The sequence below is a fragment of the Odocoileus virginianus genome, chromosome 19 (assembly GCF_023699985.2).
Source record: "Odocoileus virginianus isolate 20LAN1187 ecotype Illinois chromosome 19, Ovbor_1.2, whole genome shotgun sequence".
Classification (NCBI taxonomy): domain Eukaryota; kingdom Metazoa; phylum Chordata; class Mammalia; order Artiodactyla; family Cervidae; genus Odocoileus; species Odocoileus virginianus.
In genome coordinates this window covers 19,287,324-19,311,693 of record NC_069692.1, presented here as the reverse complement: position 1 = coordinate 19,311,693, position 24,370 = coordinate 19,287,324, and the positions used below count along the sequence as shown (strand labels likewise).

The 24,370-nt window shown below is 39.1% G+C and overlaps 1 protein-coding gene across 1 annotated transcript in view; it reads right to left on the bottom strand.

Annotated features, from left to right (window-relative positions):
- The window catches only part of ROS1 (ROS proto-oncogene 1, receptor tyrosine kinase), a 113,805-nt gene that overhangs the window by 11,413 nt on the left and 78,022 nt on the right, over nt 1-24,370 (bottom strand). The window contains exons 34-42 of the mRNA XM_070449921.1: nt 22,806-22,996; nt 20,797-20,880; nt 17,025-17,157; nt 15,585-15,747; nt 14,215-14,279; nt 13,128-13,257; nt 6,949-7,046; nt 6,529-6,732; nt 5,033-5,167 (exon numbers count right to left, since the gene is read on the bottom strand). Of these exons, the coding sequence (XP_070306022.1) occupies nt 5,033-5,167; nt 6,529-6,732; nt 6,949-7,046; nt 13,128-13,257; nt 14,215-14,279; nt 15,585-15,747; nt 17,025-17,157; nt 20,797-20,880; nt 22,806-22,996 (1,203 nt within the window). The remainder of the gene's footprint in view (nt 1-5,032; nt 5,168-6,528; nt 6,733-6,948; nt 7,047-13,127; nt 13,258-14,214; nt 14,280-15,584; nt 15,748-17,024; nt 17,158-20,796; nt 20,881-22,805; nt 22,997-24,370) is intronic.

Genomic DNA, 24,370 nt, shown 5'->3' with positions numbered 1-24,370 from the left:
TGAGGCCAGAGAGGAAGGCGAGATCACAAAGTCAAAGATCAGCCTTGGCGCTAGATTTTATGCAACACAATGGAAGCTGTCAAAGATTTTGAAGCGGGCATGATCTTTACATTTTTAATGGATGACTCCAGCTGATATATATGGAGAATTGATTGTAGAGGGGCAAGTTGGAAGCAAGGAAGTTATTAGAGAAGACTAGGTGAGAGGCGATAGTGGACTAAAGCAATGAGTATGGAGTGAGAATACATTCAATCTCTAGGGGACAATGACCCAGAAACCATCATAGGTATTGACTGAATAGTAATATCTATATGTGGCACAAAAACTCCACTTCCATCTCTTTAATTTCTTGACAAGCACCTCAGGTCAGTGGTAATACTCAATATCAGAGTATTATAGAGAAAACTAATACTGATCTTTTTCAGTATTGATCTGATGACTTTTCATTTATATTACAATTTACATTCTGGATATAGAGTACTGAACATGGTTGTATTTTTTATAGATTGGAGTCGTCACTAAGAACCTAATCTTTTACATATTGCTTTATAATCTTTGGCATTTAGCAATAGGAATGAAACAAATAACTCAAAGAAGGACAATTTGACTGTGAAATAATATCATGTAACTGATACTCGATCATGGAATTTAGACCAAAATTTAAAATAGAATCTTAATGACTAACCTAAGGGTGGACTTCTAAAGTGGTGTTACCAGTAAAGAATCCACCTGCCATTGTAGGAAACGCAAGAGATGCAGGTTCTATTCCTGGGCCAGGAAGAGTCTGTGGAGTAGGAAATGACAACCCTCTCCAGTATTCTTGCCAGGAAAATTCTGTGGACAGTCTGTGGGGCCACAAAGAGCTGAGCACAACTGAGTGGCTAAGCACACAGGTGAAAGGAGAAAGTAAAGTGTAACTTGCCACCAGAAACCTAACCTCTTCTAAAACAAGGCCGTAATTCTGAGATATTACCAAAGGATACGTTGAATCTCCCAAGACTTGTCATATTTCTGTTATAAAGTTTTTACTTTATTTATAATCCACTTCATTCTACAAAGTATTCAAGACACTTAATGAAGATGATAGAGGGAGAAGGAAGGAGGAAAAGGAAGGAGGGAGAGAGGACAGAAAGCACCCAGACAATTGCCCCTTCTCCACTCTGCACCTCACCCACTCTCACTTTCCTGCCAAAGTTTAATTTATGAAAGTTATTTAAGCAGATATTCCTAATTTTTCATCTATGGAGGCTTTAATTTACATTATTCTGCTTAACTCTCTAATGGCAAAAACAAGCGACCTGATAAATATATAAAACCTTTCTCTCCCACTGTCCAGGGTCAGATGAGTACCGATTGCCCTAGATTAAGAAAAGAGGCACACTCTATAAAGCAATAGTCATTTAAAGTAAAGAGTACAACTTGTTCAGGCTTCCCGGGTGGTGTAGTGGTAAAGAACCTGCCTGCCAATGGAGGGGACACAAGAGACATGAGTTCGATCCCTGGGTTGGGAAGATCCCCTGGAGAAGGAAATGGCAACCCACTCCAGCATTCTTGCCTGGGAAATCCTATGGACAGAGGAGCAGAGCAGGTTACAGTCCATGGGGTCTCAAAGAGTCAGACACAATTGAGCACACACATAACTTGTGCTCTTAAACAATATTAAAATGGCAATGGAATAAATGACTAGGCTTTTAAATATTATCAGACCCCCAAAAATGCATTTCTTGCATCTTGTAAATTAACAACTATTTCTTTGGTATAGGGGTCTTTCCTTACAAATAGGGGTCTTTCCTCACTTGTCACAATTCAATATCATCCATTAAATACTTTTACCAAGTTATAGTTACAAATATTCAATCATATTAGTCTAAATAAAGTGACAGGTCCTTCAATTTTGTTAAAATTTACCTGGGCTGTTTCTACCTCTAAACAGATACTCCAGTACTTGAAATATCTCATTTAGCTAAGTGTTTCACTATGAATTCTTATATTCACCATACCAACCCTTTTACTCCTCTTTGCTGCAATTTTTTCCAAAATAGCACAAAAGTCATTAACCATGTTCATGATTAGTTTTTATGAGTAAAGTTCTTAGATTCATAAAGCAGTTGAAATTCAACAGATGAAAACTGCATGGCATCTTTCAGAATTAAGGGGAGGTTAATTAATAGGGATTTAAGCAAATCACATAAAATTCAGATTTGAAAAACTCCCTTACTCATTATATGCAATCCTGGAAAGATGCAATTAACATCCAGATATACATATTCTTGGGCTTCCCGGGTGGTTCAGATGGTAAAGAATCTGCCTGCAATGCAAGAGACCCAGATTCGATCCCTGGGTCAGGAAGATCCCCTGGAGAAGGAAAAGGCCACCCAGTCCAGTATTCTTGCCTGGAGAATTCCATGGACAGAGGAGCCTGGCAGGCTACAGTCCATGGGGTCCCAAAGAATCAGACATGACAGAGCAACTAACACTTATACATATTCTTAAAGTAAAAATAAGATGGTGAGCCTCCATGTTCTCTATTGTGACCTCCTGCATTGGAGAGACTCTCCAGTAATTTCAGTTTCCCCTGTGATACCTGTGGCGGAGAACCCCAAAGAGCTCTCACTTGATGTAGATTGCCCTTTGATCCCATTTATTCCTGAGAGTGTTAAGCTTGTTGTGCAAACTAAAAGCTGAAGGGAACACTGAGGACTGAGCTTTGCACCATACATCCCAGACTATGGAGAGAAGGGCGGGAAAGCTCTGAACTCTCACATTCCATTAATAGCTAAGCACAGCATAGCCATCTACGGGCTCACCTGACCCAGAGTGCATCCAGGTGCTGAGCATTCAAGCAGTGAATAGAAGGTGCAGATCGGCTCAGCGCAGACTTTCAACCCTCTAAGCTGGGCCTGTGATCTCAGAGAGAGGCTTCAAATAAAAATCAGTTTCCTCTGTACTCTAAGGAGAGTAGTTAATCTTTATCATGACAACTTAAGGCCGTGGCCAGATGAATGGCATCGCTGAGAGCTCCATTTCCTTAGCAGGGCTTGTCTCCCTAGTCGGCCATGGATCGTCATTAACCCTTCCTGGGGATCTGAAGCAGGCAGCCTTTGGAGGGTGTGGAGCGTTGTTTGTTTTTTAATTACTGATGTTCAAATGAACTTCAAAATCAGCAATGGAAATTTTGGCTTCAAGGAAACTATACTTTCATAAAATTAGAGCAATAATATATCCAAATGAATAATTACTCAAGATAAAATCATATAGAACATTATCTTTTTTCACTCATAATCAGGAATATTTTTCTAGAACTTTTCTAGCACTCCTTCTTCCTCCTCCTTCTAGTTAAATTTCTGGATACCTTTGGAGAGGGCAAAGTTCAACATAATTGCATTTTTCTTCCTTACAATAGGACAATTAATTATCTACCTTCTTCCTCCCCAAACAGAATGAACACATTAATCAAAATGTATAATTCAGTGATTCCTAGAATGCCTATCAAAAAAAAAAGAAATGCATAATTATGATGAGATACATTACCCCCTAGAGGGGAAGATGTGCCAAATAGAATTCTAACAGCACAAGGAAAATTTTGTGCAACTGAAATTTGGGGGAAATTTTCTGAGTATTCAATAGATGTATAAAAGGTGCAAAACAGTGATTAGTTTGCTAACTACTTGATACAAATGTTATTTCATATGTAGGAATGCTAGGGATTGTTTTTTTTTTTCCCTCAAGCCCTAGACTAACTTTTTAAAAATTTTGTATCAGTTTCTTACCCCTAACTTATAGAAGTTTTTCCATCTGCCCCCAAAGGATCATGAATCATATTTTTAGGTGCTGCCACCAAACTCATTCAGATATGTGTATAACTGATCCTTCTGTAAATATCCCAGAGGCTATAAAAGCTAAATCAGAAACAGACAGTGATTCCAATCTTCTTCGAGCTGGAAGACTGAAATAATACAAAAACATTCACCCACAGAACATCCAACCAAGGTGCCCAGTTCTTAATCATCTTTTGGCTCCAGTCTGAATAATCCTCTAAATAACACAGCATAGTCAAGGCAGGACGGCCATGGTGTGTATCCGCATACTGCTAATTCCTTTTGCACTTCTCTGTACCACACAGTTTAGCACGTTATTACATGTTGGCTTGTTATCCAACTGTTCCATGTGTGTGTCTGTTCTTTCAAAATACATTTGGAGATGCTAAAGAGCCATGGCTCTAGTTTAAAGACCTCTGTATTCCACACAATCTGTAGCATGGTGCAGTACATAAAACAGAGGAGTTTATACTTGTTGATTCTATGTTCTTTCAGAAACATCTTGGGTAAGACACCTTTTAGAAAAAGTGTCAAGACTTCCTGTTTCTGCTAAAAGGTTGTTCACAAGAAGGTAGATTAGTACACAGCAAAATAACCTGGTTTGTTTTCCCTTTATAATTAGATCAAAATCACAGACTGTTCCAAGGATCAAAAATCTATTAGAATTCAGTAGTTGCCAGGACCAATTTGATAGAGTCTTTAATACTTAACACTATGTTAAGTTCATAAATAGATAACAACCTATATAGGTTGTTATATATTTTTAATAGTAGTATACCCCAATATCAGCTTTATTAACAAAAGCAATTCAGCTTTTAAACAATATATTCCTATTTAAGAGAACCTCTAAATATGCAGGTTAAGATGTTAGTCAAATCAGATGTTCCAAAATAAAATGAGTATGTTTGTGACACATACACAAACACACAAAGTGCTTTTGTTTACTTATTAGAATTCACTTAACCAAGAGTATAAACATATTCTGTTCTTCTAGATTTTGCTTCTGAAGTAAAGTATTATGTGTGTATATGTATATAAATAAAAAGAAATTATCATATATTTAGTGAGTTAAATGTCACAATTTACATTTTAAATAGGATATACAAATACATGAACTCCAGTTTTTATTTAAAAATACCATACCAATGAGGCATAAGAATGCATGTCCATGTGTTTTTGTTCTTGAGATGCTTATGGGAACATAATTAACTTACAGATCATCAGGACAATTTCTTGGTGGCTCCAGTCTCCCTCCTGTTTGCACATAGTTTAAAACATCAAGGTTGGAATGAGCTGGGTAAGGCTGATGACCAAGAGTTAAAATTTCCCAAATCAGAATTCCAAAAGACCTAAGGACATTAAACAATTTGCTTTAATTATACTTATTACAAACATCATGTTTACAGTAGTTTTTCCAACATAATTATTCCTGGGGCTATCAGGAGTCTACTTTGTGATTGGCATTATTGGCCCCATAAAAGGCAGATGGGAGACTTAAAAGCAAGTCAACCTCAAGAAAAAGTAGAACAAGCAACTGCCTACTAGCAACACTTCAAAGGTGATAGGAAGGCTTAGCAGGGGCGCGCACACACACACACACACACACACACACACACACACACACGCTTTGCTCTTCCCCCCTGGCTGAACCTGCACTGCAGACCTCCATTACCTATGGCTTTCATAGCTTCATTGTGTAAACACACGAGGGGTGAGCAGGAAAGCTTTTCATCCACGTGAGTTTGAGTGCTAGCAAACATGGAGAGGGAAGGCATGAATAAAAAGTGGCAACACTGAGGGTCAACTTTATCTTATCCACAATTTTGCAGAGGTCCAGTCCAGCTTAAAAGTTATTGGAGGGCTTCCCTAGTGAAGAATCTGTCTGCCAATGCAAGTGACATGGGTTTGATTCCTGGTCCAGAAAGATCCCACATGCCTCAGGGTAACTAAGCCCGCGTGCCACAACTACTGAGTCTGTGCTCTTGAGTCCGGGAGCCACAACTGCTGAGGCCCGAGGGCCCTAGAGCCTGTGCTCCGCAACAAGAGAAACCACGGCGATGAGAAGCCCGCTCACCACAACGAAGTAGCAGCCCCCGTTCCAGCAGCCCCCGCTCACCGCATCTAGAGAAAAGCCCAAGCATTAACGAAGACCCAGCATAGCCAAATAAATAAATAAATAAAATTACTTTTTAAGTTACTGGATACATCTTTACATTTTGAGCAGCTCTAATCAAAAGTTTGGGGTCAACAAGCAAAAATGAAGGGTTCTATTCAAATAATAAAGAGCTGTCCAAACCTTCCTCGTGTCCTAATCTTTTTGAGATCCATGATTTAAATTCTGCTTATAAATTAATGACCAAACATCCCAAAATAGTAGGCATTTGGACACAAACTTGGACACTAATTCATAGGTGCCAATTCCTATTAGTCATAGCCTCTACATTTTTGACGAGTAATAAGATAGTTGAAGTAAATGGATCTCTTGAACATACACCAGTAAGCTAAAGGATCAAAAAGAATTGGTATAAACTGCTGAGACCCAGGACTAGCCTCTTCTTGCCCTCTAGCTTTCACTGTAGCTTGAGGAAAATCACTCAACCGCTATGGTCTTGTGTTTTCTCACATACGAAACAAGATGACCTTTTGAGGTCCCTTCTGGCTCTGATATTTGATGGTGCTGCCCACGTTTCTCTGTGTCCCGTAAGCTCACCATACATCAGACTGAGTAGTGAAGATTCCATCCATCAAACTTTCTGGAGCCATCCACCGAACAGGGAGCAGACCTTCTCCTCTCTTCCTATAGTAATCGTTTTTATAGACATCCCTCGCAAGTCCAAAGTCCCCAATTTTCACTATCCGTGATGGACTGGTATAGTCTTTCATGGAGACAAGGCAATTCCGAGCTGCCAGATCCCTATAGCAGAAGTTATATTTAATAATAATAATAACAATAAAGTTCCAGAGATCATACAAGCAACACTAGTAGGTCTGGAGAGAAGAGAGATTTTAATAGAAAGTATTGCTATTTTGAAGGAATGAAGATGTTAATTATCTTGTAAGTTTTCACCCAAACTAAGGTGATTATTGTATCAATATTCATAAGAACCCAGTGTCCAGAAAGTCACTATACCTATGAATGAAGTGCATCTGCTCCAAGTAGACGCAGCCTTTTGAAATATCTACACATAGGTCCACGAGGTCAACCAAGGTGAGTAAAGGACCATGAAACTGTAGGAAACAAAAGAAAAATTACAGACACTTTTCCAGTTTGCACTATATATATATATATGGCTGGGCTTCCCAGGTGGCACTAGTGGTAAAGAAGCTTCCTGTCAATGCAGGAGACAGGTTTAAGAGATACAGGTTGATCCCTGGGTCAGGAAGATCCCCTGGAAGAGGGCATGGCAACCCATTCCAATATTCTTGCCTGGAGAATCCCATGAACAGAGGAGCCTGGGGTGTCCATAGGATCGCAAAGAGTAGGACACTACTGAAGCAACTTAGCATTCACGCATACATAGGACTGCATATACATGATGTTTTAAAGGAATTTTTAGTTACGGTTAAGGAATTCAAACCAAGAGGAAAAGAGCTATATTTATAGGCTTTCCACCAAAATATACATAAATAAGACTATGTTTAATAAGCCAAGGCAATGTAGAATCTTCATTGGAAAACTCTCAGGGTGTTAGTCAAATGGACCATGTTAAAACCTATTTCTGCTACTTAGAAGTTGCATGAACTTGCTTACATGGCTTAATGCACTAAACCACTTTCTCATGTATAAAACAGAAACAATAAGACTGATTGTGTTGGATCTGAGATGAGATATGTATTCTGGTGGGACATACCAGGAACTTAATAAACAGCAGCTGCTCTCATAAGTAGTAATTATGATAGTTTAATTATTGGCCCAATGTCACGCAATAATGTCCGTCATGAGAATGGGCTTGTTCTCCATATGAGCCCCATAGAAATTGCTAGCAATCCTCTATTTCAAGGTCAAAGATTACTCCTCTCATCTAGGAGAACCAGCACAAACAGAGTTGAGCCTGTACTAGCTGCAATGATTTCTACATGAAAAAAACCAGTTGGAGTTTTTATTAGGACCATGTGGGAAAAATTCAAAGTTCCTTCCTGGAGGCTATATTCATACGTCTGTTCCTTACTCTTTCCCTGAAATTACCCTATTTCAAGCCTTTATCATCCCTATCTGAAGCTTCCCAAACTCCCCATGTCTCCAGCCCCCTGTGCTTTAATTAGTTCACTTTGTTGTGACCCACTGCCTGCAGCATCTATTAGGGATCCCTGAGCACAGCCTCCATGGAAGCCCCAGGCTGCACCAGCCTCTCCTCACATCTATTTATTTTCCATAGATTCTCCTCCCACAGTCTGTGCTTCAGTCACACTGGGCCATTTGTAGTTCCTTATACCTGCTCTGCATTTCTCAACCTCTGTACATTATTCCTGCTATCATTCCTGGAAGGCCTTCCCTATGCTTGATTTCCATCAACATCCTTCACTGAGCATCTCAAAGGATTCACAATCTTGAAATCCCTTGATTCCTCATAGATGGGTGCTCTTAAATATTGTTCCCTCTGCCTTCTCTGACAAGCTCATGTCTTGTCCCCAGAGTAGGAAGAATCCTGATGATCTGGGACTCAGTATTGCCATGATCCCACTCAACCACACCTGCATCTTATAACTTGACTCAATTTTACTCCCAAGAATCGGTTCCCTGCAGCCTTGTTATGGTTCACCAGAAGCCTGTCCCATAGCCTTGTGTCTGAGTCCCTGCTGGGCGTCCCGCCAGGTTCACTGGTTCTTTGATGAACAGAACCCTGCTTTACTCCTGGCAAAACCTACTCTACTCTTGAAGACACTCTTCCCAGAGAATCCTCCTCCAGAATGACAGTCTGGTGGCTGGTGCCTTGCTCCCTGCTGACAGATTTTCAGATGCTCCTTGCCTGCCTGGATTTCTAACTAAAACTTACACCTATTAGTCCCCGTGACAACCTACTGGGACACCTCATCACCCCATGTTGGGCCTCTCTAACTCCAGATGCTATCTGGACACCTGTCTTCTCTTGCCAACCTTCCAGATGTATCGAATCTCTATCTCGGTCTATCCCTAGTCAAAGCCTTTTATAACTCATATGGGTATAGTTTCAGAAACTGTTCTCTCTCACACCTTGATTGTGTCCCAAACAGAAAACCTCCATCATGCAACCTTCTTGCATCTTCCCAGAAGGTAACATCTCTCTCTCTTATCTGAGCATCAGCGAAATATTCTCTACTCCATTCTAATGAACTTCTCTCTTTCTACCTTAAATGATTATTCACACGTGACTTACCCATTCTACCATATGACGAGATCCTTGAAAGCAACTGCCACATCCCCCACTGTTGTATTAAATGAAATAAATATGCAGCAGAAATTTCACAAATTCAATCGTATCTGGCTATGGATGTGTATTATAGATACAAATAATAGATTTGTATCTACAGAGCTTTTTTTGATAGAGCTTTTTTTTTCTTCTTTTTTCACTCTTTTTGTTTTTTCACTTTTTCTATCTTAGTACATCTTAGAATGTCAAAGTTAAAAGGAACTGAGAAAGTTTAGATTCAATATTCCATTTTACAGATGCAGAAACTGAGCATCCTGAAAATGAAGGACTAGCCTAAGGTTTATAAACCCAGTTGCAGTCAATCCCTAGGCATTCAACTCAACAAACCAGTCTCAGAGCAGGGATGAGGAGAAGGATGCTTGTGGCAAATCTAGAAAGGTGCCTCTGAGCATCCTCCGTGGAAAGATGGCTGGCCCCACATGAACTTAGCCTGTTGAGAGCTTAGAGCCTGTGGTGCTCTGCTGCGGACCCCAGACCTTAATTCTAGCACTGAGCACCTAAGGGCACCCTGTTCTATAGGGTCCTGGCAAGGGAGACAAGTGTGGAAGCTGCCTGGGTAACCAGCAGGAAAGACAGCAGAAGGACTGACGTGCACTTGAGAACCGATCACCTGAGCCACTAGGACACTAGCTGAATAGGATTCATTACAGAGAAGCAGCGCTGTGAGTTCTTTCAGCCCATCTTCATTCATTGTCTCTTCTCTCTCCAACAAACAACTAAACGAAGAAATCTACCGAGAAACTTTCTTATTAAAGTCTCTTCCCAAACCTTACTAAAGTGACCTTATAGAGGGAATGTTATAATCTCACGAGGGTGAACAGACGAGAACAGATAGAGAATAGATAGAATAGAATAGAATAGATAGCCAACGTTTTGGAGGAAGGAAAGCGGATGGAGGCGTGGTCATTTAGCTGAGCCCAGAGAGATGAAAGCTAGTTGCCTGCAGAGAAGAAGACAAGAATTAAGAGATTTTTTTTCACTATAGAACCCTATAAGTACTCTGGAATTGAAGGCAGCAAGTATCTCTGAATGCAGGCGTGAGAAGTAGGGTGAAGAGCAAGGTGAATACTTAAAAGCTTGTTTTATGGGCTAACTAGAGCCCCTCACTGCAGCAGGAGGCTTTCCTCTGCAAACCGCAACCCACCACCCCACCCACCACATACACATTCACACAGAACCAAAACAACTCCAAGTTCAAAGATACCAGTCATGCTGAGGTTCTGTGCTGAAAACGGAGAAGGGAATTAAACACGCATCCTCTTTCTGAGCCGTGAGACCCCCAGCTCTCTTGCCTGCTTCAACTCCCTGAACTGAGGCTCAGGCGTTTATTGCCCAGGCAGGAGACCAGCCGACTTCTCTCTGGGGGAAACTGGCATATGCCAGGGAAGACATCCAGATGCTGTCATTAGGGGACCCCAACAGAACAGCAGGGTCCCACCTGACAACAAAAGGAAGCTGCTCGGACACATAGGCTCCAATCAGCTTCTTGGGGCTCACTATTAAATATGCAGACCGGCCACAAATTACCACACATTTGAGAAAAGCTTCTCACATTACAAACAGATCCCAGAACAAGAGGCAAAAAGGAAGTCAAGACAATGTAGAAAGCAAATTAACACTTTAAAAAAAAAAACACTATAATTAGTATCCTAGGAAAGATAAAAGACAATTTTGCATGTATGGAAAAATCAGAATACTATTTTAAGAGGCAGTCAAAATATAAGAATGAGCTGTGGAAAATTGCATTTTTAAATTCTATTTCAAAGTTGAGGAAATATATCAGAATTGAGAGCAAAAATACAGAGTAGAAAATAGGAGCAAATAGTTAATAAAAGGATAAAACAAAGATGACCATTATCCAAATAATAGGATTTTTAGAACAAAGAAATAAAGAAAAAAAAGAGTTAATTGCCAAAGAAATGATATGAAAAAAATCCCAGAACTGAAAGACATGATTTTCCAGGCTGAGCATCCAGATGAGTAAAAAGTACCTCAGATAAGGAGAAGTTCCTAAAATTTTCCAAAGAGAAGGGCAAAAAAGCAGGTCACTGATCATTTGTCCAGGAATCAGAATGGCACAAAATGTTTTAAAGGCAATTGTAGAAGCTTGAAAACAAAGACAAAGAGGATTTAGTTTTGAGGAAAAGGGATTCTCAACCTAGAACACAGCAAATCATTAATCCAGTGTGAGGGAATGAAAAAGAACATTTCCTCAAAGTGGGGGAAAAAAAGGAGATTTTTGCCTCTTGCTTTCTCTTTTCTAAAACAGAATAAAGTCATGGAATTGAGGAAATAAAGGCCCAACATGGAAATTACCAGGGTAAACGTGAAGGAAACCCCTAGATAACAGCTCTGTAGAGATAGAAGACAAGGTGCCCATATCAACTCATGAGGGAAGTGTCCAGGGGAAAAATTGTGAGGCGCTGGATTACCTGATGCATTTAACCATGTTGAGAAAGGATTACAGTTCTGCCAGAAAGTTTAGGTATATAGAAAGCTAAGCAAATGCGGGGAAAGAGGCATTTATTAAACTACTTAAGAGAAAAATCACAATCATAGTATTTGAGTATCAAATAATAATTAAATAGGCATAGCAATGTAAACCTGCAAAGGTGATTTATCTGCAAATTGGGGTGACTGTCAAAGAATGGGGAAAATGAAGTTTTTCTGTGTGTAGAGCTGATGGGGCTGGGCTGGTACATGACGAAGGGGTTAAATCTTTGCCTCTCATGGTAGACAGTCAATAGATTTCCCCCAAGGCTGGAAACTCACTGTGTACCATATACACAGAGCACTTAGGAACGCAGAGGTAAACACCAGAAGGAATGAGCAGACACCTGTTTTTCACCATAAACCTTGTCATATAGTTCAGTTTTTTATGCATATAATGTGTACTTTGATAGGTTTCCCTAGTGGCTCAGATGGTAAAGAAACTGCCTACAATGCAGGAGACCTGGGTTCTATCCCGGGGTTGGGAAGATTCCCTGGAGAAGGTAATGGCTACCTACTCCAGTATTCTTGCCTGGAGAATCCCATGGACAGAGGAGCCTGGCAGGCTACAGTCCATGGGGTCGCAAGAGTTGGATACAACTGAAGCAACTTAGCACGCATGCACGCACATGTACTTTGATAGAAATAAAAAACAGAAAATTTAAAACTACAGATTTAAATTTTAGTTACTTGTTTTGTCTCAAGGGTTTCTCATCTGAGACCCAAAGCAAATTCCATAGGAGCTGAGACACCGCTCCCGCCCCCGAGCCTGATTCAGCACACACAGGCCACTGGATTTCCAGCCACCACCTGTGCAGGCTGCTGCTCTCGGCCCCAGGGAGATGGGGAGGATGGACTGGGGCTGCATGTTGTAAGAGGAACCCCAGAGCAGACAGGACCTATTAGCATGATGGTAGGAAAAGAGAAAGTAAGGAACTGGATGGGGGCATGAAGGAGGATGCATGACATCAAGAGATCTGTTTTTGAGATGCCTGCGAAAATCCATACGGAAAATGTCAGCTGGGGAGGGACGTATAACCTAGTACTTGGTAAAGACATGAGGGCTGGAAATTTCAATTTGTGACATAAAGGCAGATAAATTAAGTACAGAGAAACTCCACACACTCTCTGTTCTTGAGAGAACACGATTCTGGCAGCATGGTGGTGGTGGGGAACCTATTTTTCCATTAGATACTAAAAACAGGCTCAATCAGCCAGAAAAGGCCAGACATTAGCCCAGGGTTCTAGTTTGAGTAGTCCGATATGAAGGAAATACAAGAATTTTTCTGATGGAAGTCTTCTAAATTTCTACCATCAGGCAAAACTGCAGTCTATTGAATTTAAAAGAAGTTTAAGAGGAACTTAAAGGTCATCTGTGTTACCAAACCAATAGTTGGACCCCATTTCCTACCGGCGTCATCCGGGCTTTACGCAAATAGGTAAGAAGGTCTCCTCCCTCCATCAGTTCCAGGATAATGTACTGGGGTTCGTTCAGGAGACAAACTCCAAGCTGCTTCAGAATGTTGGGATGATTAAACTTGCTAAAAGGTGGAAACAGACAGGCAGGATAACATGTCAGCGACAGAAGTCTCGTGAAGGCCTTTGTGGAACAGAGGAAATCTTTATCTCTGGTTTCCTTTCAACCCCTGATTTTTTCTCCCTCCAATAAATGAAAGCTTCCTTTTCATGCCTGCCTTACAGAGGTAATATTGCAACCCCTAGTGGCCAAGGCATGTGGATAGAATAGGGGTAGTTTCAGAAGAAGTGGCATTTATAGCAAGTATTTTATGTTTTGGGAAAAGAAAGTAACTTTAATTAATACCTTTCTTCAAAAGACATTTTAAAACACTACATTTTTGGTCATGACAGTATGAAATAATTCTCTCCCTTTTAGAGAAACAATTCAGACACGCAATTTTTGGCTACATTTGTTTTCTCAAGAGGTTAAAGCAAATAAGCCCCCATCTAATGGTCAGAACCTGCAACCTGGGACCCTGTCGACCACCGCCTCAGCATTATTAAAATGTACCTGAGTCGTTTTCATTACTGTCAACTAACTCTAACTTGAAGACAAGTTTACCAAGACCAAGAATATTTTCACTGATGTCACTGTGCTTAAGAGAACTCTCCCTTACTTGGTCTACTTGACTTACGATTACACATTTAGAAGAACATAAGCATATATTAAGTTTATCAGCCTCAGAAATCCTTTGCAAAACATGATTCTTATTGGAGGTAAAAGAAAAGAAGACCTATTGTCTAAGGACTGCCTGTGCCCAGTCTCAGAGAATCTATCATAAAAATCTATTCTACAGAATACTTGTCACTCCAGGCATACTTCCTTTTAAATTTCAGACATGAAAAAAAAAAATTTCAGCCACACTTATTTTGAACATAATCTGCAATGTCAGCTGATTTTGAAAGTTAAAAACCCACTAATCATATGTAAAAGCTTCCTACCCATACCAAGGGAAAATTATTTCAGAACTGCCTAATACCTCATCAGATGTGCCTCCTTCAGGAATTCAATCTTCTCCTGGTCTGTGGAGCCCTTCTTCAAAGTCTGCACAACATAAAACAAGCCAGGAATCAGTACAGCAGGCATTTCTGTGAGCTAACTAGTTAATGGAGACAACGTTTGTTTTGTAATAGCCACCTTTATCTTACAAAACTGTTCTCCAACTCCCCAGCCTTTCTTGCAAGCAAGCATGGTCATATGACTCAGTCCTGATCAATGAAATGTTAGGGGTAAATTGTTGAGGAGGTGTGTGGAAATTTTTTACTTTCCTGAACATATACACCTAACACTATCCTTCCCCCTTTCCATATCCTGAATGGAGATGTAATGCTTGATTCTTTGGCAGCCATCTTAGAACCATGAGGCACCACGCATGTACAAAGTCGAGAGAATTTCAGGTATACTAGCTCTGGCTTGACACAGTACTACACCAAAGCCAGAAGTCATCTGGTTATGTAAGAAAAAGAAACACTTGTTTAAACCACTTGAGATTAAAGTATGTTAAAATACTATCAACCGGAAATGGAGAGAATTTTGTAACTTCTCTGACAGCTTCTCAAAGCAATAAATTCTTAACAAGCAATAATCAGGATATTACTCAATTACATAAAAGATACGTCATCTGTTGACCAAAAGAAAGTTTTATAAAAATACAAGAGTATATCCAGTGCTTCCTTTTAACTGCATTGAATGCACTATGATGAATAATTTTGTAGTGCAGGGGTCAGCAAACTACAACCTGTGGACCAATTCTAACCTAGCATCTATTTTTGTATAGTTATAATCTGAAAATAGGTGTTACATTTTTATTTTTCCAGTTTTACTGAGGTATAATTAACTTGTTACATTTTGAAATGGTTGAAAAAAGTTATAAAAAAATAAGAGAACTGCATAACACATGAAAATTATGTGAAATGAAAATTTTCATTTTTATAAATAAAGTTTTACTGGAACACAACCACAGCCATTCATTCACATATTGACTGTGGCTGATTCCACAGTGCAGTGACAGAGTTGCGTAGCTAGAAGTGACACCGTCTGGCTAGCAAGTCTAAAATATTTACTATCTGCTCTAGTACCAAGCACCGCAGTTCTCTTAGAGCATATTTGAAAGGAAAAACTCTCTGCTGGTCTTAGTGAATTAGTAACCTCAGAGGTAACTGTTAATAACAGAACTTATGCAGGAAATGGAAAAAGGACTGTTGATTTCCATAGCCATGGATAGGTTTCTACCTTCTCCCAGTCATTTTTTCCGTCAAGATCACTCCTCTTTTCTCAGTGTTATGTTTAAATAAGTCCCTGTCAATAACGCAGACGTAACAAGCCGAGGAGTTAAAAGACCCACATTACCTTCACAGCTACTTTGGTTTCTCCACTTCCAACTCCTAAGATGTCTACCGCTGTCCCTTCATACACTTCTCCAAAGGCCCCGCTTCCCAGCAAGAGACGCAGAGTCAGTTTTTCCCGAGGGAAGGCAGGAAGACTTTCAATCTCCTCTTGGGTCGGAAGAGTACTGGAAAATAACGCTGGTTTTGGTCTCCCAAAATGGTTAATAAGTGGATATGGGTATTGATGTTTGAGAGTAAAAAAGGAGGAGAAAGGGAAGAGAAATCTCATGGCTTGGCAATGCATTGAAGGTAGTCCCTTCAATGTGACATGGTGTCGTGTCTGCATCCCTATTCCAGTTCTATTCCACCTTCTAGAATACTCCTTCTGTCTTCTGAAACCCAGACAGAGTAGGTTACTTCACTTCTAGGCAGCTTCCTTTTGATAACATGCCTGTGAGTGCATTGCGTCAAAATTTTTCACTGTAGTTTGTTTTGTTAAAATTATCAGTTCGTATTTTCTGCAGGTCACCTATTTGTATAAAAAGCTATTGCAAATTAGTAATAAATACAGCTGGGCTTATGAGCTCAAAGCTTTTACTTTACTTCATACACCTAATCTCTCATGTAATACAAAATTTACTAATGACTATAACATCATTTCTTGTCCATCAGATTAACTTTTAGAAAGTCAACTTTCTCACTTGAAATATTATGAGGAGGAGAAAATTCATCAGCATTAAAAATGCTTTGAGTTTTTAAGAGAGAATCTTGAAAATCAGATACACTGCATGTTTTCTCAAGGAAAAGTCATCTCTGAAAAGCATATTCAGGTCACTTCTGTGTCTAATTCAAGTTCTGTGTTCTTGTGTCTTTAAATAAATTTCTAGAAACAAGGCCTATGACTATATACAATCCTTTTTGCATGGAGCATAATATAGTGTCTTTTAAAGGAGACATTTAAATATTTTCTTAAATTATGATGACAATGAAAGTTAAAACCTCATATATTTTAGAGAAGTTTTGTAGACAATCACCATACAATTTCTGAAAACAGAAAAAAATTGACTTAATAGCACACACAAGAGAATCCGTCTTTTCTTGTTGAATCAACCATATTACCATCTACTCCCTTCCACGTGGCATTTATCTCTTTGTTTTACTTATTTTTAAATTATGTGCTAAAACACTAGAAAACATTTGATTTTTGTTCATGTTTCTTAGGATAGGACAACAGCATAATTTGCCATCCATCCCAGGTCACATTTGAGAATGAAAGGGGATGTTATTTTTGAATATGCCAGAATAATGGGCATAAACCAGGACAGTCCTGGGCAATGTGGCACTCATGGACACTCTTTCTAGAGTTGCCCACAATAGGATCACAGAGTCCAACATGACTGAAGCGACTTAGCACACACACTTTTCATCTAGGTGTCCCGTAATGCCAGCCCAGGTTACATACTGTATCGCATAGCAGGCGTTTGCCAGCCCTACGCCAGTGGCCAGACTTCGAAGTTCAGCCAATTCTTTGTCTTCATTTATGAGAACCGTCAGCCCTTTCTTGGGAGTGTTTTGATTCTTTAATCTATGCCAGACTATAAAGAAAAAAAAACATAATTTACCAAATAAAACATTGCTTTCTCTTTCTTTAGAAAATGCTGCTAACAATACATTTTTAAAGTTTATACTAAACAACACTACTGATAGAACAACCAAATTTGATTGAAAAAAAATAGGCCCATAATAGAAAAACTAACTAAATCCAGGTAAAAAGCCATATGAAAATGTATAACTTATACCACATCACATTTTATCTCACTTCTCAGGATAAATCTTAATATATTTCCAATTGCTGTTATAAACACTTGGAAGTATCTTACTATCAGAACTTATTTCACAAAATCACTCATAGACTAGAATCAAAATATACCAAAACAAATTTGCATTATAATTGTTAGTGAACAAATTCATTTTGGAATCCAGATACATCCAGGTTATTCTCCTCAGCAGACCTGAAGGATGTTTTCTATATAATGGCATGTTTTATTTTAAAATGCAGAGGTCAGAGTGTATATTCATTGTTTTTCATAATACACATACTCACATACATGGAAAGATTATTAGAATGAAGTCTATCAAGTGTTAGCAGTGGTCCTCCCTAGTTGTGGAATCATGGGTGATTTGTATTGTTTTCTTCATACAATGGGCAAATAATATTTTTTTAACCATAAAACATGTTATATTTTTCAAAGATTAAAATACATTTATGTCATTAAGATTGCCCATCTATACTAGAATATTGTCACAGAAGTTGAAAACAGTAAGGATGTTTTGCGAGATGATGATTAAAATTTGAATTTTATTCCACAGTAGCTTCTGTACCCAACAGGTGAAGTTTTACGCAAGTGAAATTCCATCTGAAGGACCACACAGGAAAAGATCTTAAGTACTTATGCTAATGCAATTTTTCTAAACCTGAAATGCTCTTACCACCAGTCTTTCATTTTTAAAGACCCAGCTCAAGACTCCATATCCTCAGGGACGCTATCCAAGACCTCTGCAACGTCTGTTGATATCTCATCTCTGAACTTATAAGACCAATTGCAGCTCTCAGTCAGCAAGGCTGTGTCACTGTCTTCTACATTCCATTTACTACTTCTTTTTATTACTGTTTAACACATCTCTCATTATACTCTTTGCACAGGATATGTCTTGAAAGTGAAAGTGGAAGTCACTCTGTCGTGTACAACTCTTTATGACTCCTCTATACAGTCCACACAATTCTCCAGGCCAGAATACTGGAGTGGGTAGCCTTTCCCTTCTCCAGGGGATCTTCCCAACCCAGGGATCGAACCCAGGTCTCCCACATTGCGGGCAGATTCTTTACCAGCTGAGTCACAAGGGAAACCAATATGCCTTTTCTCCCCCATTAAAAGACAAGCTCCTGAGGTCAGCAATTATATTTTTTCATTTACTTTTAATTGCAGGATACTTGCTTTGTAATGTTGTGTTGGTTTCTGCCATACAACAACATGAATCAGAATATACATATATCCCCTCTCTCTTAAGCTTTCCTCCCACTCCCCATCACACTCCTCTAGGTTGTCACAGAGCACCATTACAGCCTATTTTCCTTTGCTCCCAGTGTAAGGCTCAGGTTACACAGTAGATATAACCACTCACCAAAGAGTAGGCTGTTGATGCTTATTTTAAAATCTTTGTTTCAATTTTGTATTTATAAGTATGACTGATGAAAGTCCTCAGCACAATTCAAATTTTTTAACAATTGGTATTTTCATTATTTGAATAACTCAATCTTTCCTCATGCACTCACACAATCCTACCAGTAAAACCACATGCACTACTACTAAAAGCCAAAGAACCAAACTAGCTTAGCTCCACTCAAAAATGCATGAGTTCCAAGTAGAATAAAGACCTTTAAGTCCTGAGAAAGTCAGATATCCATGAAGTGTCTTGAAAGCACAATAGGTTGTCTGAAATTATCTCATGTTCATCCACTAGAGTCATGAGTTTAGACAACGGTGATGTACAAGTAGCAGGCAAAGGTCAGATGCAGGATCCTTCACGTAATACTCCTTCCCAGCAGGAAAGCAGACAGTCAAGCATATATGCCAACTGCCAAATATACTACAGTCATATGCGTAATTCTGGAGGGGCTGGCTTAGGGGCACAAACATCAGCTGTGCAGTACTTAGACTCTCTGGAACCATAGGTTAAAATCCTGGCAGGGTCAGCTGAAATTTTTAGCTTTCCAAGTTAGCTGCAGGAATCATATATTCCACATACTGTTTGGTGTGGAATGTTTGAAAAAAAAAAATCTCAATTCAAGTTTCAACATGCTAATAGCTATGACTCTAATCAGTTTGGGGAAAGAATAGGACATGGAGTGAAATATTGACTTTCTTTATCCTGAGTGTTCAACTTTATGTTTGTAACTTTTCCTTAAACTTTTCCCTATTTATTTAAAAAAAGAAAGAAGCTGCAATTTCCTGAATATATGCTTGAGTGTTGGTTTCTGGTAAATATCACGTCTTTTTTATAACGCTTCAGCATGTTAGAGACTTATATGTTAATGACAGAGTGACTGTGTATCTTATAATCCAAATCAGGACATTTTAGGAGACTGAAAGAAACTAGTAGGAATGACTATAATGGAATGATGGGAATAAAGCAGGATGTATGATCCACTATGATAACCTGAGAGTGAAAGTCTCTCAGTCATGTCCGACTCTTTGTGATCCCATGGACTATATAGTCCAGAATACTGGATAGCCTTTTCCTTCCACAGGGGATCTTTCCAACCCAGGGGTCAAACCCAGGTCTCCTGCATTGCAGGCAGATTCTTTACCAGCTGAGCCACAAGGGAAGCCCAAGAATACTGGAGTGGGTAGCCTTTCCCTTCTCCAGCAGATCTTCCCAACCCAGGAATCAACCTGCATTGCAGGCAGATTCTTTACCGACTGAGCTACCAAGGAAGCCCTGATGTATGATAACCTGAAAGGTCTAATGTTTAATCACCTTTTGGGGGCTTGTCCCTGTATTTTCCCATTATTAAATGTTTAAAGAAAGACTTTTAAGACTAACACATTAGTATAAAATTAGCGATGAGAAATAACTAGCTTTCTATCAATCTAGCCAAATTGCTCTACTTTCCTAGTTATTTACAAATGAGCAGAGATTTGAAACAAATAGACCAGACATCCAAAAGTGAGAGTGAATGCTAAAAGCCAGAAATGGATCTTCTGCAAGAGGCCCTGTTCATTTTAAACTAGGCTGTCTGCCTGGAAACCCAGACTATCCCGAACAAGGGTTTCACTGGTCTCCCTTTAATCCTACACTTTTTTTATACCCAGAGTTATTTTTCTTTTACTTTTTTCAAACTATAAGTTACAAACACTTGCTATATAGCCAATCTGTAATACAGTTTTAAAAAAGGCTAGAAGTTGGTGCTTTAGCAAGTGGTTTTATCTAAAGAATACTGTGAAGTATAAATATGGATATATTTTTCATGAAATGGTTACCCCAGATTAGAAAAAAAATTTCACAGGGTTTAATGGTGATTGAAGCATAGCCAAAGGTAACATTGTGAATTTCATGAATCTATTTCATGTAGAAAATTAATCAGATATAAATTAAACTCAGATAAATCAATTAATACAATCAAGTGAGCAGTTTATTACCTATTGATGTATTTTTAAATCTATTATACTTACCAAAGACTAATGGGATTGTAATAACCAGAAATATTCCAATTATAATAGTAAGTATAAAGCTTGTTTCTGGTATCCAAAAACCATCTAATAAAATAAATGAGAAAAAGAACATAATTCAAAGAGTAAAACTCAATTGTCTCAGTATTGTGCCAGAATATGCCAAAGTTAACGCCTACTGAATTTTTGCAAGCCAATAGTTAAACCATCAGTAGTTTGAAATCATCCATGGAGAGAGTATATTTACACTGTGAGTAATCAAAGTCAAGGGATTTTTTTCTCTTTTTTCATTTCCAGTGATCTGGTTTCCAACATATCTTTGGGATATACCCACCCTATCTTCTACTTTAAAATGGTTGATAAAACATGAATAATCTTTTTAATGAATTTGGGACAAAGACGTCTCAACTTTCATTTATCATATAGTTGGGAGCATTATTTCCTCTGTAACATCTTCATATACATTTAATTCCATGAGTATTTAACTGAGGAATATAAACATGAAAACATGATGTGTGTGTGTGTGCTTGCTAAGTCACTTTAGTCTCATGTCTGACTCTGTGGGACCCTATATACTGCAGCCTGCCAGGCTCCTCTGCCCATGGGATTCTTAAGGCCGCAGTGGGTTGACACGCCCTCCTTCAAGGGATCTTCCCCAGCCAGGGGTCAAACCCACATCTCTTACATCTCCTCATTGGCAGGCGGGTTCTTTGCCACTAGCGCCACCTGGTGAAAACATGGTACCTGCCCTTAGTTTCACTGAGAAGATAGACTTGTGGACCAGAGCTTGGCAAACTATGGCATGCAGGCCACATCTGGCCATAGTAGCCTGATTTTGTACTATTCGTGAACCAAGAGCAATTTTTACATTTTAAAAATATTATCAGAAAAAAAAGAAGATGCTACAGAGACTGAATGTAGCCTGAAAAGCCTAAAATATTTACTATTTGGTTCTTTCAAAAAAGGTTTGTGGAATTCTTCTCCAGGTAACTAACTATAACACAAATAAGAATTATTTCAGTTTTTCATAGAACATTGTGCTGTGTGTGTCTAAGGAGCAGCAGTTACGCATCACAATGGATACTGAGGGATGAGAAGAATTTCCATTGACAAAGTGAGAGAAAGAAAAGCCCAGTTAAGGGCAAGTGGTGGGTGGTGCAAGCCTGCATTGGAGCCTGAGGGAACATGGTGTCATGGAAGTTTGTTTGTTTGTTTGTTTGTTTACCAGTTTGGTGTGGCTATAGCCATAAGGATAAATATTGGGAAAGAGGAACCACAGTTGGAGGGCAAATCATGGAAGGCCTTAAATGCCACAGAAAGGTTTGTACTTGATTCTGAAGGCAGTGAATGGAGATCCATTTCAAGATTTTCAGAGAGCGGTGCGGTGATCCAGCTTCTGCCTCAGCTGGATTAGCTGCCAGCCGTGGGGTTAAGCCAAGAGCATGGGGTTGTGTGGTAGCTTAAGTTAGGAAAGCCAAAGTCGAAACAGGAAGAAGGGAACTTAGTGGACAGAAGTCAAGATAATAAAGTCAACAGAACTTGGTGACTGAATAAAGAGTAAAATCAAACATGGTACTGAGACTTCTAGCCTATGTGATTAGAAAGACAAAGTATTATAAACAAAAATAGGCTCCCCAGTGGAAGAGGTGGATATTGGGGAAGAGACAAAGTCGAGTTTCAGGTGTGTTGTGTAGCAGATGAGAGATCCAGAAACAGAAAAGTAAGGCTGGATAAAAATTATCCTGCAAATAACCTTGGAAGTCCATCTAGGAGCATGGACTTGATGCAGTAGGCATTAAAGATCAGCTGATGGCTACTGAGGAGAAAAAGGACATGTTGATATTGATGTTTCAGGAAGCTCACATCGGATAAAATGAATAGTTCAATAGTTTCTATGGTAGTTTGGTGAAGTTATATAGTCACTCAATTACTGCTAATGCTAAGAATACACTTATCTTTATTTCTGAATCCTTGTGTAATAAGTTAGTATGTAGACAAACATGGTAACATACCTCCAACTAATATAATATCATCACTGATTCCACTATATTCACCAAACCCCAGATTATTTACAGATACTACTCTGAACTGAAAAGTTCCTTTCAGGTTTTTGGACTTCCATGTGCAAATGCTGCTGCATGAGCCATTAAATGCCATCTTCCATGTTAAATTCTGGTTCCATGAATCATTTGACGTGCTCTTTCTGGAAAAAAAAAAGCAGAATCATAAATATAGGAAATATACAAGACAATATATGTGTTATTTCTAGATGCTCATATATCATTTTAATGACAGAACTCCGGAGCGTCTCCTGTTGCACACTTTCCCCTTGATCTCATTCCTCTCACATGGTTTGGCTACAGAACATAGCAGAGTCTTATAAAGTCATCCCAGCAATGCCTGGAGCCAACCAACTCAGCCCATCTGGAAAATGACGAATAATCAATGGCTGAGAGACAGCTGAAGAGCCTCTTCTTACTATTGGAGTGTGCAAACTTTCTTCAGAATTCCAAACACATAAGTCAGTGATTTCATACTTTTTAACTGGGAATTTTTTAATTTTTCTTAATTTTCAGTCTCTTATGCTATCTGTCCTTTACTGATACCATATCTGGATAAAACACAGAACATAGAATTGATAAAGAAAAGAAAATAGTTCAGCCACCAAAATTATCATTGTATCTGAGATTCTGAGCCTCGTTGCTTCCAATTAGCCTACACTCTATCTCAGTATCAGTCCTCATTACTCTTCCTAATGAAATATGGAAAGAGAACAAGAGCTGGGTTCAAAAGACATACTAAAATGACTTTTAACAGAATCATAGACTGAAGGTAAGCTCAAGGCCTTCCCATTATGTCTTTTCAAGTCTGCAAAGGTCTGAAACTTTTCAGCCCGCAGCAGTTTTAGGGCATGGTACCAACCCACAGTCAGCTTGAAGATAAATAATGGAAGCCAGTTCTGCTCCCACTAACTGAATGATTGTCCTGAAAGAGCACCAAGGACAGCAAAAGCTGAGCCTCCAAGGGACAGAGGATGAGTTGGGACATCGGGAGGAGCAGGACAACAGTGATGGTCACAACTGTGACGAGCAGCCAAGTGTTCCTGGGACCATCCTAAGTAAAACTGTGTTTCTCCTGCATTGTGTGAAACCTCATGTCGGGAACTGGCAATTTCAATTTTCAACCCAAACAACTCTGGTCCAAAAGAAAGAGACCCTTAAACATGTATAAAATGGTAAAACAATTGTCCTTCAGTTAAAAATAAATAAATTTTTTAAAAGTATAAAGTGGCTCTTCACAAGACACATGCACCCCAATGTTCATCGCAGCACTGTTTATAATAGCCAGGACATGGAAGCAACCTAGATGCCCATCAGCAGACGAATGGATGAGGAAGCTGTGGTACATATACACCATGGAATATTACTCAGCCATTAAAAAGAATTCATTTGAATCAGTTCTAATGAGATGGATGAAACTGGAGCCCATTATACAGAGTGAAGTAAGCCAGAAAGATAAAGACCATTACAGTATACTAACACATATATATGGGATTTAGAAAGATGGTAACGATAAC